Source organism: Coloeus monedula, assembly GCF_965178545.1.
Source record: "Coloeus monedula genome assembly, chromosome: 17".
Taxonomy (NCBI): domain Eukaryota; kingdom Metazoa; phylum Chordata; class Aves; order Passeriformes; family Corvidae; genus Coloeus; species Coloeus monedula.
In genome coordinates this window covers 877,122-891,120 of record NC_138797.1, presented here as the reverse complement: position 1 = coordinate 891,120, position 13,999 = coordinate 877,122, and the positions used below count along the sequence as shown (strand labels likewise).

The following is a 13,999-nucleotide window of genomic DNA, read 5'->3' as shown; positions in this document are numbered from 1 at the left end:
TGCATCAGCAGAAAGGATTGCTGCTCTTGTTGTGGCAGCACCTTTCAGCACAGCTTGTCTCCCTGTCTGAGGAGCTTTTGGCTGATACGTGCTCACTAAGCTGTGGTCCATACAGTTCTGAAGTGGTCCTGGTATCCCCTGGAGCCCTGGGAGTGGAGTGGTGGCGTGCTGAGCTGCTGGGCAGGCTCTGTGAGGTGCTGTATGCTCCAGTCTGTCCAGTCTTGCATTCTCTTACCTGCCTCTGGCTGCAGGAAAGTCCATGTGACCAGTTCCAGGAGCTGATGGAAGTGCCTGCTCTCTCTAGCAGTCCTCTGTGGCACAGTTCAGAGCTGAGCCCCTTCCTGATGGCCCTCTGAAGAGGACAGGCTGCTCCGTGCAGATGGGTGGGCAGGGTATCTGCAGCGCTTCCTTGCCTTCTGCAGAGGCAGGACAAGTGGCAGTGTGGGTTCTCTGTGTTCCCTATTCCCCTGTTCCTGGTTCCTGTGTGCACAGAAAGGTTTCAGCCCCTATCCTGGCATCCCCACTCTGCTGCAGCTGGGGAGCTGCTCCCTCCCCCTGTGCCTGCCATGGCTCAGGCCGGGGTCAGAGCCCTGTGGAGCTGTGAGTGAGGAGGTCCTGAAGTGAGGGTGAGGTGTCTGTAGCAAACAGGCTGCTGGGTGATGCAGCAAGCCCTGGGCCTCATGGCTTGGTGCCTCCTTAGCACTGTGGGATGCATTTCTGCATCCTCTGCACAAAGGCCAGCAAGGAGAAATGGTGTGCCCTTAAAGCCCAGCTGGGCTCCTGTTGCCCAGAGCCTTGCACTCCTATGAAACCTGCCATGGGATTGGAATGCCACTGGCCCTTCTGCCATGACCTCTGCTCACCACCCTGTGCCACAGGTGCCCGTGTCCAGGGGCCTGGCTGAGAAAGGGCTGTGCCTGGCCATGGGCATGGAGCTCCAGGCCTGCCTGGGTGGGCTCTCAGCTGCTCTGGCAGCCCTGGCTCTGCTGGAGGGGCCAGGCAGGATCTGGCAACAGGAGGAATTGCTGGTGACTCTGTTGTGCCCACCTGGCAGGACAGTCCAGGTGCTGCTGGGCACTCTGGTGCTGCATTCCTGGTGCAGGGTCCTGGGCTAGGTGGACACCAGGAGTGTGGCTGCTGATCAAAGACCCCAGGGCTCTGGAAGCTTGGGCTCCCACTAACTCTGCTGCTTCACCTCTTTGGTGTGAAAAGCATCAGCCCTCACTAGTGAGGGTTTTGGGGGGGGATAAGCACACCCTGAGGAGCACTGAACTGATGGACCATCCCTTCAGTCCAGCCCCTCTGTGGAAAAAGTGTGTGCCAGCACTTTTGGGCAGTGAGCTGGCAAGGGACCCCGCCCCTGGGGATCAGGCACCCCCACCCATCAGAGATGCAGTTCTGCTCCTCCTGGCACCGTGCTCTGGCTTTTCTTTTCCCACTCGGTGACTTCTTGAGGCAGAATGGTTGGGTTTGGGGACCTTGGTGGTTGTTAGTGAATTAACCCCTGGGGCAGGGAGAGGCAGCAAATGCTCTTTTGGCTGCTGTCCTGTGCTGGCTGGGTTGGAGATCTGTCTGAGCCCCCAGGACAGAAGGACACTGGCTGGATGTGTGGCTGGAGCAGGTTGGAGCTGCTCACCGTGGCTTCAACTCGCTTTAAAACCCCTGACAATCGTTTTTGGGAGGGTGGGGAGAAATCCCAGTGTCTCCTCTAGCCCACTCAGCAGCCCCAGTGTCAGCTGCTGCTGCAGCTGGGTTTGGGAGTGCCTGTGGCTGGTGTCCCCTGCAGCATCTGCTGTGGCCCTGCTGACTCTGCAGCAGGCTGTGCTAAAGAGGGATGGCCAGATCTGCCAGGAGCCAGCAGTGTGAGGTACCCTGTTTTTAACCCCAGCACTCTTGGAGGGTGTCTTCTGTTGCTTCATGGCTCTTAAATTTGTGACCTTCTACAAGAAGATTTTTTTTTTTTTTTTTTTTTTTTTTTACAAAAGCAACCTGCCTTGCCTTCCCAGTATAACATTTCTCAGTGTATCAGTGCTCGTTATCATTTCTGTGCTCAGGAATTCGAAACTGGAGCCTCTCCATGATGCTTAAACTTCTGGTATATTGAAAAATCCAAAGTCCCTCATGTAAAGAGTTCACAGCCATCAGCCTTTCCTGCTCTGGTTAAATGTTCCCTCCCAAAGTACTGGGTCTGTGGTTAGAACTGGCTGCTGGGGCTCATGCAGCCCTGAGTGCCCCTGTGCCTGCCCCAGGCATCCCTGGTCACCCTGTGTGGCAGCTCTCCCTAAGGGCATCTCAGTCATAGCTGACCAGAGAACACAAATGGTTGTGCAGAGCATTTTGTGGTGCATTTCTGGATGAGAGCTCTACTGTTAGTCTACACACACAGAGCTGATGTTCAGAGAGAGCCCTTTGCTTCTGTATTTGCTTCTGACTGCAGCATTTGGAGAGATGCTGCCTTGAGTTTGAGGTCCTTTTTCTGCAGATCTGTCCAGTCCTTTCATTTCAGTGATATGCAGGAACTTGCTGTACTTGGCAGTGGTTGGAAAAGTGCAGGGCAGCCCCTTTTTTCCTAACACCAGGTACCAGATGGATACTTGGGTGATAAAATACTGTCCTGCCAGCAGAGCCTTTGGGGTGTACAGGTGTGCTGGACCTGAACAGGAGCAGGGGGTAACAAATCTCTGACAGCTGTGCGCTCGCTTGGAGCAGCAGCTGGAGGTGTCTCCCAGCTGGGCAGCAAAGAGCTGTTGGCACAGGTCTGTTTAGTGCTGTGCCAGCCTCTCTGGCTGCTCAGGGAGGGCTTTGAGGAAGGCGTTTGCTTAAAGCTAAGTCATTTCTTTGTGTAACAAAATGCCAGATAGGTGAAGTGCAGTCTGCACACCCGGTGCCACACTGTGCCAAGGGGGAGCTGCAGAGTGGGTCAGGCACGTGTGGGGCTGGGGGGAGGCTGCTCCCAGAGGAGCCTGTGTGGGAGCAGTGGTGCTCAGGAAGGGCATCTCCCCTCTGTGTGCTTACCTCACAAGTGAGATGATGCTGTTCAGGGGGAAATGGCCGCTTCCATGGGTCAGGAAAAGTGGCTGGGGTGTAATTCTGAGTGAGGGCTGCTCACCTTCCGTAGCTGCTGGTGGGAACAGCTGCAGTGGTCAGAGGGACACTTCTGCCTTGGAGTGTCAGGGTGTGACCCCAGCCCGCTGCCCCTCACCTCTCCTTGGTCCCTGCTGCAGACCCACCCGCCCTGTGCTGTGCTCCCTGACACTGCCGGGGTGCTCCTGCCTCTGCCTGGAGTCCCGGGGCTGGGCTGAGGGTGTCCTGTGGCACAGAGCCCAAGGCCTGGCTCTCTGTCCTGGGAACAAGAGCGTTATGTGGTGGGACAAGTGGTCCCCTTGTCCCAGCTGCCACTCCAGCCATGCCCAAGCACTGCTGCTCTGCCTGAGCCGTGCTGGGGCTGAAAGCTGAGGATGGGTAGGGCAATAAGAAGGGGAATGTTGAATTTCTCCTCTGACCTCCTCGAGAAGTACTCAAGGTGCTTTGGGTGTCCAGGCTGGGTTTATGCAGGGCTGGCACAAGAGGTGAGAGGGCTCTTCCCTGGTGCTGCTGCCTGGGAGGAGCTGCTGGGGAATTCTCTGTCCCCTGACTCACAAGCACAGCCTGGCTGGTGTACGGGCTCTGTGACAAGCAGAAACAGCTGGTGAAGTGTTCATGGTGTTCTTGGGATCATCTGAGAGTTAAAGGGCTCTGCTGGGCTGGGCACTCTGCAGGGCTCTGTGGGCACCACCACAGAGGTGGCACATGGTTTGGGCTGTGCTGTGGGGAGCTGCTTGTGCCAGGATGCTGCTGCTCCTGGGGTCACCCTGCAGCTTGGAGTGAGGACTGACAGGAGAGCCCACGGCCCTTCCCTGGCGCCCGCAGCCCTTCCCTGGCTCCCACAGCCCACTCGTGGTTACCATCAGGTGTCTGTTACCTCTGTGTAGTACCAAGGTGAGATTTTTAGTTTTTCAAAGATCAGTGCTACTGAGATTTACAAAGGCAAGGCACTGAGGCAGGAGGTATTTATAGCATTTCCATAAACTGCCTCTCTGAATAAATGCAGTCACTTGACTTTGCTTTCCAGGAGTTTTGTTTAACCACTATAAAACGTCTTTTAAATCTCCTCCAGCACTCTAAAGACAGTCATTCTGTCAGAGCAAGAGGTGGCATCTTCACAGGCATTTCCCATCATGTCTAGATGGAAATACATGGGAGCCATGTGATTTTTCACATGGGCAGATAGTGATAGGACAAGCAGAAATTGTTTTAAAGAGGAGAGATTTAGATTAGGAAAAAAATCACCCCTGTGATGGTGGGCAGGCCCTGGATCTCTGGAAGTGTCCAAGGTCAGGTTGGATGGGGCTTGGAGTACCCTGAGATAGTGGAAGGTGTCCCTGCCCAGGACAGGGGATGGAAAAAGATGGTCTTTAAGGTCCCTCCAACCCAAGCCTCTATGATTTCTGACTTGTATGGTTTTCCTGTTGACTAACAAAATTTGGGTAGGTTTCTCAGCAGTGCCTCTAACTGGTGCAGGTATCTTGACCTTCAGTGTGCAGAAAAATCAGGTCTGAAGTGATTGTTGTGTGTGGTGGCCGGTGAACACACATTACAAGGGACAGAGAGTTTTCAGTAAGACAAGTCCCTAGTACCACAAGAACCACTTCATGTTAGGGTGACCAAAAAGGCTTCTCCCGGGATGCATTGTTCTGTTATGTTAATCTACCCCAGTTTGGACTCCCCGGTTGGCTGTCAGCCTCTTCCCCTCATCACTCCCCCAGAGTTCTCCATTGGTCCCCATTCCCTGGTCCTGCCTTTTCCCTGCCCCTGGATAAAACTGGGGGGTTTGGGGTCATGTTGGTATTTGCCTCTGCAGCCTTCAACAGTGTGGAATCAATAAATGCTCCTGTTGGAATGCACGCAAGGAGCCTTCCTGCCTCTTTGTCAGTGGCTTTGTACTGAAGCTAGCCGTGCATCTGTGTGTGCATGCATGTGACCCCACAGAGCCAGACAGGGACAGTAATAGCTGTGAACCATAAAATCCGTGTGTCCGGATTGTCTTCAGTGCAGATTGTCACTGGGGCTCACTTTCACTTGGACTCTCTACAAATAAAACATCCTGCAGTTCACTGCAGCTCCAACCTTGAAGTGTTCCTCGAGCTGATGAAAATCAGAGGTCAGGTCGCTTGGAATGTGGCTGTTCCAGTTCCCTTTGCTATTGGAAACTGCCTCCCAAAGCAGCTCCTTCCAGCCAGGAGACCCTGTGGCAAAGGGCAGCCCAAAGCCCTGCAGCTGGAATCTCCGAGGGGATAATGCCACTGATGCCATTTGCTGCAAGATGATTCTATGGTTGTTTTATTTAAAAGGCAAATGAGCTTGTCTTGTAGGAGAGATTATTTCAGAGCGTTCTGCTTCATGTGTGAGGAAATGAGGTCGTTCTTCCAGCCCTTCCCATAGGGAAAGGGGGATGCATGGAGCAGGACAGGGATAGCAGCCAGCCCTGCTGATGTTTGAGGGCAGGGGAACCTGCCTCCACAGCTGACCGTGGCTGGGGGCCTTTGAGGTGATTTAACAAAAATAAGAATGGTTTGAGTAGGTCTTTGAAGTTCCTGGAATGATTGGAAATGTAACCAGGCTGTATTGAATCAGCAATAGCAGCAGAACACTGGCACTTCAGGCTAGACACACTTGAGGGCAATTGTGGTGCCCAAATACCTTGGCTGTGCTCCTGGTGCTGCTGCCAGGTACTGAGCAGGTACCAGCCTGGTGGGATGGGAACAGGGACTGAATTTCACATTCCCTTACGACTCTACTTTTAGTCTTCCAAGAAGCAAATGCCTCTGTAAGGAGAGGGAAGAGGATTCCAGCATGCCCAGCTGGTTTTTGAGGGTCCAGAGGGACTCTCCAGTGTAAGGCTCTGCAACCAGCTCCTCTGCCCAAGGATTGCCCAAGCCCCTGAGGGCACGTGCAAGGTGCTAGTTTGGAAACATGCTGCTTTCTAAAAATAATTACAGAAGAAAGACTATAAACAAACATCCTCCTCCCCAAAATCAATCATCCACAGCATGCTGTGAATTCCAGCTGCTTGCTGAAATTAGCCGTGGAAGATGGTGTTAGCAGGAAGAGCCTAGTGCTGCAAAACTGGAAGCTTAAGCATGAATTCCATGTTCTCCTGTTGTTCCACATGTTTTTGGAGCAGGGATGGTGTTCCCAAGCAAACTGAGCTGCGGGTCCTGAAGAGTGAGGTCCTGCTCCAGTGCTCACAGGAACTGTAATTCCACATTGCACAGCACAAGCTGATTTTAAAATAGTGTGACCTCAGCAAGTCCCGAGCAGATCCATGCCTGCTGAGCTGTAACCCTTTGGAGGGGTAAGTCAGCTACTGGAATGCTCCTCACTGATGGGATTGGCCTCAGAGCCAGGAGAGAATGCTGCCTGCTTCTCCTATGGAAACACTGGGGTGTTCTTGTTTCCCACAGATGCAGGAAGCACTGCAGCTTAGTTCAGCGTTGTGTTGAGGGCCAAGGACAGGCTGTTCTGGGTGGGCTTGCTCTGACTTTGGCTTTTGAAGCCTGTCCTTGCAAGGTGTGGTTTCTGAGTTTGCTGGGCAGTCAGAAGTCCTGTTTCATGTTTGCAGAGGGTTTCAGTGAGGTTAATCTGCAATTGCACTAACTAATGCATCCCCAGTTCTTCAAAGCTCCTGATCCCTTTGTGTTTGTCATTTGCAATGTTTCTTAGAGCCTTAGGCTTACTTCTGGGTGGTCAGCCCTTTGAGCACAGATACATGAGCAGGGGTGTGTTCTGGCAGTCCCGGGTGTTTCCCTTCCAGCAAAGCCTGTGCTGCCCTTCAGCCCAGCCAGGTGGCACAAAGGGTTCCCAGGGACAAGCCAGGGGGATACTGTGGTTTTCCCCTTTAACAGAGCAGCACAGTGTCCATGCTGTCTGTTGGTAAGTGGAGAATGGCTTTGGGTCTGGCTTACTGACCCTGGACACCACTGATCTGCCCCAGAAACTCTCTGTGCTGCTGTGCCCTCCCCCTTGTTTTGCGTGGCTGGGCTGTTCAATGTCAAATAGCCATCGATATCCTTTCCAGTCCCAGCCCTGGTGGTGGCCACAACAGCTGGGGAGCTGGGCTGAGCTCCTGGTGACCGTGCCAGCCAAGCCACCAAGGGCTGTGGCCAGTCCAGCTCCAAGCAGGACTGTGTCACAGGGGCTGTGGGTAGCAGGACACCCTGAGCACTGTCCCTGGAGAAGAGCAGGGGCCATGGGGAGGTATTTAACTGTCCATGAAGAGACATGTGACATGCTTTCACCTCTGCCAGCTGGGGTGGCTCTGGCTTGCCCTGGCCAGTGGCTGCTGTGGCCCTGGTGCAGGAACAGGAGTAACCTGTTGTTTTGGGCTGTAGACACAGCTGATCCAGGGCTGCCTCTGCCATGGCTCTGGTCAGGCTGCTCCTACACTGCCCCATTGGGATGGGCTGTGTGAGTCAGGCCATGAGACTGGGCCGAGGAATTGCTGTTGGAGATGATGCTCCACATCAGGCAGCTCTGGCAGGGGGACTGTGGTCACCCATGTGAGTCAGAGAGTGATGGGTGGTGGGATGGGTCCTGCTCTCCTGCTGTCAGGACACTGCTCAGTTTGTGCTGGGCTTGGTGCAGTGGCCTGAGGGAGCTGGGATGCATTCAGTGCTTTCTGAGCTCCCATCCAGGCTGGAGGCAGCTGGGTTGGCAGCCCTGCACAGGCCTCTCACTTCTCCTCTGCCAGGTGCTGCTCAGCATCTCTGGGCACAAAAATGCTGCTGGAAACACAGATCTCCTCCTGTGTAATTCCTCCCTTTTATTTCCTCCTTTGAAGTGGAGCTTTAGCTCTTAATATGGTAAATAGTAGGATGTGTAAATGCAGGCATGTCCACATACTGTCAATAAGGCTCGTGGGGCAGCTCTGTGATTGCCCCACAGGGAATGTGGCTCCCAGGGATGCTTGGGACTGGCTCTGGCTCCACTGGAAATGGTGAGGCAGGTGTGACATGGGGAGTAACTGCAGCTCTCTGGAACTAAGGAGGCTGCTGGCAAGGGCTGGGATGTGCAGGGGAAAAGCAGCTTGGGATTGCACAGGACTTAATGGGAGGAACCAAAGGTAGGATAAGAAAGGGAGTCTGGTGACTTGAGGAGGACCAAGAGCACAGGGGTAGGGTGATAAAGGGGGTCAGTTGTGTATAGGAAGGTGGCTGGTCAGTGTGTTTGGCCACACCCTGCCCAGTGCAGCCTGTCCTGGCTGGACAGCAGCTGGAGAGGTACTGTGGCCTCAGGGGCTTGTATATCCTTGGAAATCTGAGAGCCTAAACACGGCTGCTGCAGGATCCACATGGATTTTACTTGTATTTTCCATGTATTTTCGCTGGGGGGTTTCCATCCTGTCCAGCCAGAGACAGGAGCAGGTTGGGGCTGTGGCTGCTGTCCTGGTTGGTGTGGGATATGTGTGTTGTGTGTCTGCTGGGCACACATCTGCAGCCTTGCTGCCACTTGGATCTGGGGCCACAGAATAGCAGCCTCACCACTCCTGGGTCTTTTGCCCTGGTGTGAAGCAGCTGGGCTTGTCAGGGATTTCAAATGTGTGTTCCTGCCATCAACATCTAACACATTTTATGGCTTCTTTCCATTTTTGTAGGAAAAACCATCACCCTGATCCAGACACTGAAACTTGTCAACTGATGGGACAAAGAGCTGAGACACTTGGCCGTACTAGGACACTAAAACATAGGGTTTAGCCAAAGAATATTTCCCCACTGTGGAGGCTTACACCTGCCAAACCCTGTAGCATTCTTGGGAGGCTTTTCTATCCCTCTTCTCCATTTCCAGATTTCCACGCATCATGGTATTCCTTTTGACTTCTTTTGCAAGCTAGCTCTGGCTCTGCCTTCGCTTTCCCTATGCTTTGGTGTGGGTCCCCAGCGTGAGCTGCTGCCTGTGGGCTGGTTCTGCACCTCTGCCTCCAGCTGCTGCTTGGAGGCTCCTCTTGGATGTCGTGACTGACCTGCTTTTTCTCTCTCTTTCACTGTATCTCTTTCCCTCCAACCTGTCTCCTGCGTTCTCCGTTCTCCCCGCTCCGTCCCTGCAGGTTCATCATGCCTAGTGGCATATAAAAAGACTCCACCTCCCGTCCCACCTCGGACCACGTCCAAGCCGTTCATCTCTGTCACTGTGCAGAGCAGCACTGAGTCGGCGCAGGACACCTACCTGGACAGCCAGGACCACAAGAGTGAGGTCACCAGCCAGTCGGGGCTCAGCAATTCCTCAGACAGCTTGGACAGCACCAGGACACCCAGCGTGACCAGGGGCAGCGTCGTGACTCCGGCCAGAGACACCCCAGAGTTACCTCAGAAAAATGCAACTTTGAAAAGTGACAAAGGGACTCTGACTAACGAAGAGCCTAAAGTGGAGAATATCCCCAAAAGAAAGCTATCGTCTATAGGAATACAAGTATGGAATAGTTTGTTCTCCTTCGTCCCAAGGAATGTCCTTACCCCATCCATTTAGCGTGTGCCTTTTCTGTGACCGGGTGTGCATCTGAGCTCACTTAGAATAGCAAGAGCCACTCACTGCCTTGTCAGAGTAACTGCCAGTGCTTCCAGGGTGAGAGACAGCAGCACTTTCCCTTAACAGCCCAGAAAGGACTGAGTTCTTCTAGTACAAATTTGAAATGTTTTCTAGAGCAGAGGGGCCATGTTAATTGGATGAGTCCCTTTGAAGAGGCCTCTTGCTGCCAGTCTGCCTGTGCCCTGTACTCTGTATTGCTTCCCAGCAGTCTGCTCCTTGCCCACCATGGTTCTTGGGACAAGCCTCCCCTGAGAGGTGGGCCCTTCTGCTTGATGTCTACGTGGGATGGGCTGCTGCAGTGTCAAATGGTCCCAGGGCTGCAGGCAGGAGGGAGCAATTCCTTGCTGCTCAGTGTTCCCAGCAGGTTGGTGCTTCCCTTGCTGGAAGCATTTAACTCTGTGGGAGCAGATGCAAATGAGCTGTTGATTACGCAGTCAAACGAGAACCAGTGACTAGTGTAAATCCATACTTCAGTCAGCAAAACTGCATCCTCTGGGGCTGTGCTCTCCTCTGGGACAGGTTTCTCAATTACAGGCAGCTGTGAGCTCTGGTTCTGTCCCAGGTGCTGGTTACCAGCAGACGGGAGCTTGGGCAGCTCCAAGGGCAGGATGTGAGCTTTGAGCTGCTCTGTGTGTGCTGAACGAGTTCTCCATCAGCTTTACAGCAAGGCCAGTTCAGACAGGTGACAGTGAAGGCCTCTCTGCACGGCTGGTGGGACAGAACACCTGAAAGGGCAGTGAGGGGAGAGAAACACTGGAGAGGCTGACTGCGTTCGTCTCCTTTTCCTTTTCTGAGTTGGTTCCTAAGTCACCTGGATATCATTCCTAAAACCTTCTAACCCTCTTATCCAGGGTGTCAATCCCTGGGAGAGAGGCTTTGCTGTCAGTCTCAATCACTTCGCTGTCCTCCCTTGAATGCCGTGGTCCTTGACTGTGTGGGATGCCACAGGCGCAGGGACACAGCCCCAGCCATGCAGAGCCCAGGGCTCTTGGCACAGGTGGTGGCAGCAGCAGCAGCCTGGCAGGACACAGCCCTGATCCTGAGGTGGGAGCAGAGCTGAGCAGTAGCCTCGTGCCTGTCCTTAGCCAGCCCTCCCGTGTGGTGTCAGCATGCTCTGTGTGTGTGCACACTCCTGGTCGACTAACGCGGATTCCAGCCGCAAGTTCTCGTGTCTGTTTTTGTCTGTATTTTTTTTTGTTCAATAAGGTTGACTGCCTTCAGCCAGTGGCAAAAGAGGAGCCTCCTCCACCAGCCACCAAATTCCAGTCCATCGGGGTACAGGTAGAGGACGAGTGGCGGTAAGTGAGACGCAAGCTTGTGCAGTTTCCTTTTATTTTAAATTGTGCCTCCCCCACTTGTGCTTAGACCTTCTTCCCTGCTTTGTGCCAGTGAGTGGTGTTGAATGAGGCCCACGGAGAGCTCTTCCTCCACAGCACACACCCACTGCAAAAAGCACTTGTTCTCTAACAGCCAAATCAATGGGAGCTTGAAATTAAATAAAAAATAAAGAAATTCCAAGCTGTAATTATAGACATGCGTCAGCCCTCTCGTCTGAACGGCCGATTGCAGTAAGCAGGCAACCTTATAATTCTGTCTGTCTGAGTGTGTGGTGTGTCTGTGTGTGAGGAGGGGCAGGGAGAGGCTCTGCTGTGGCCATGGATTTTGCTGTTGGTGTGGGAGGCCAGCCAGGCCAAGCTCTGCTATTGAACCATGGCTTTTGATCCCTCCAGAAACAGCCACTCTCGCAGCATGTCCTCCAAACAGGACACAGACTCTGACACGCAGGAGCCCAATAACTCCAGCTGTAAATCATCTGAGAGAAGCCTCGCTGAGTGCCCCCAGCACAACAACTCTGTTGGTGTTGATGCCTCCACCAGGCAACCAGCCAAGCCCTCACAGATTAAGAGAAACCTCTCCTATGGAGAAAACAACGACCCGGCCCTGGAGCCTTCTTCTCTCCCTCCTCCTGACCCCTGGCTCGAGAGCTCCTCCACATCGCCGTCGGAGCCGGTGCAGCCGGGGCCCTGCCGGCGGGACGGCTTCTGGTTCCTGAAGCTGCTGCAGGCGGAGACCGAGCGCCTGGAGGGCTGGTGCCGCCAGATGGACCAGGAGACCAAAGAGAACAATCTCTCTGAGGAAGGTGGGTGTGGGCAGCAGCCCGGCAGCTTCTCCCTCAGGAAGCAGTTGGGTCAGTTAAATTGTGGCTGCCATATCCCTGGCAGTGTCCAAGGCCAGGCTGGACATTGGGGCTTGGAGCAGCCTGGGATAGTGGAAGGTGTCCCTGCCCATGGGATGAGATGAGCTTTAAGGTCCCTTCCCTCCCAAACCATTCTGGGGTTCTATGAAATTGCTGACAGCCCACAGAGCCAGAGCATGGAGATGAGGATGGGCCAAGGAATGATTTTTCCTTGGAAAGGGTAATGAAACTTCCTGTAGCAAATGGAGTAAGAAATAATGCTGTGATGCACCATAAAAGACGTGCAGGGGATGGTGCAGCTTCTGACCACTCAAAACTGCTGAAAGCTTAAATGGATTTAATCTTAAAAATGATTAAATGGAAAAAGCTTTCAGGGAGGCTGTGGGATCTCTCCCTGCCTCACCCATTACTCTCAAACAGGCAGGGGAAAGCTTAGCTGGCAGTGGGGCAGAAGGAACACGACTTCGGAGCTTGTTTGCTCAGTTCAGTTGATGAACTTGTCTTTATAGCAAAGAGGAGGTTTCTTCACATGGGAAAGCCTCACTGAATTTGTGCTGGATACACCAAAAGCCTGGAACAGGGAACATGAGGCCAGTTGATTTTATGGAACAGCTGGGCTTGTTCTTTTATTTTCAAATGCCTTTGCAAAACCTGAGCTTTTGGCAGTGGGAGCCGTGCCTCTGGTGAATACAGAGTGACAGGAGTGGGTGACGAGGCTGCAGAGGACAGGATCTTTGTGTGGAGCCTGGTCTTGATGTTTTTAAAACCTGAGAAAGGTGAAACAAAGGTGAGGCTCAGTTTTAGCTCACTGTCACTGCTGGGGCTCCAGGAGCTAATCCCTAATCGATTCCCTGAGGTGCTGCCCTGGCTGCCAGGGGGACAGGCTGTGCCAGGGATCTCCCTGCCTCGGGGCTGGCCTGGCTTGACCTGTGGCAAGGAAAGACAGCAAGACCTGCATGGCATTGTTGCTGTGACTGCCAGCAGCAAGCTGCTTGCTTGTGGAACCACAGCCTTGGTGGGTGAGAGAGCCCAGGGTGCACTTGTCCCACCAAGAGCTCCCAATGCTCCGAGCAGGCTCAGGGGCAGCAGCAGAGCAGGGATGGGACTCAGGTGGTCCCTGTTGGTGATGCAGCTGCAGGCACTGTGGCCTGTGGGGCTCTGAGCCTGCCTCTGGAAGGGAAAAGCCCAGACTGTATTTCCTCTAGTGAGCAGAGGAACATGCTCATGCCCGGAGGCTGCTTGGAAAAACTGTTAAGAGCACCATGAAGTCCTGGGTGTTAAAAGGCCTGGCCTGTGTGTTCATCCCTGCTGGTACAGGGAGGCTGGAGAGTGGTCCCTGTGTCACCTTGCCCTTGTGCAGGGCTGGGAGAGCAGGCTGCAATCTCTAGCAAGTGCCAGCAGACCTTGCTGAGGTGGTGCTGGTGGCTCCTCTGAGGTGCTGAGGGCAGTTTAAGGAGCTCTCTGCCAGCTTGGGTGTTGTAATGTCCTCAGACAGGTCTGTGTTTGGCCTGCCAGAAGGAGCAATGGCAGACAAATGTGGTTTCAAAACATCTTGTTCCTGAGAGCAGTTAGCGCCTTGAGGATCTCTGAAACTGCTTTTCTGATGACTCGAGTGTTTCTCTGCTCCAGGAATGCTGGAGCTCATTGCTACATTTAATGGTCTGTTCAACTCAGGTTTTTTTCTTTTCTTTTTTTTTTTTTTTTTGTCCCCCACAGTCTTAGGAAAAGTCCTGAGTGCAGTGGGCAGTGCACAGTTACTGATGTCACAGAAGTTCCAGCAATTCCACGGCCTCTGTGAACAAAACTTGGTGAGTCTGGATCTCTTTTTTCCTGGTTTCTGGGAGGGTGCCTCTCAACAGCACTCCAGGGACTTGGTCAGGTGTTAACAGGCTGCTGTCCCTGTGAAAACAAAGCCAGTGCAGCCACAGCCTGCAGTGCCGGGCTGGGGGAGGGCTGGGTTAGCACAGAGCTGCCTCCTGCTTCTGAAGGGCTTTTTGAGGCAAACCCCTGAGCTTGGGCCAAAGAGGGGGGACTGTTTGAAAAGTCTGCTCTTGACCAAACGTGCTCCCTTTGTGTGTGTGGCTGGTGACACTGTCCCCAGGTCACTGGGAATTGATCTCTGAAAGGGAGTGCAGGGGTTTGCCCTTGCTCGGAGCTGACCTGGGCTAATGGGGATTGATG

At 53.6% G+C, this 13,999-nt stretch overlaps 1 protein-coding gene across 5 annotated transcripts in view; it reads left to right on the top strand.

Moving 5' to 3' along the window:
* Positions 1–13,999, top strand: part of DLGAP4 (DLG associated protein 4) — a gene marked incomplete at its 5' end in the record, with an annotated part of 62,501 nt that overhangs the window by 44,862 nt on the left and 3,640 nt on the right. For all 5 annotated transcript variants that reach the window (XM_082292588.1, XM_082292586.1, XM_082292589.1 and 2 more), the window contains 4 exons: positions 9,143–9,504; positions 10,828–10,919; positions 11,352–11,761; positions 13,535–13,626. In XM_082292588.1, the coding sequence (XP_082148714.1) occupies positions 9,143–9,504; positions 10,828–10,919; positions 11,352–11,761; positions 13,535–13,626 (956 nt within the window). The remainder of the gene's footprint in view (positions 1–9,142; positions 9,505–10,827; positions 10,920–11,351; positions 11,762–13,534; positions 13,627–13,999) is intronic.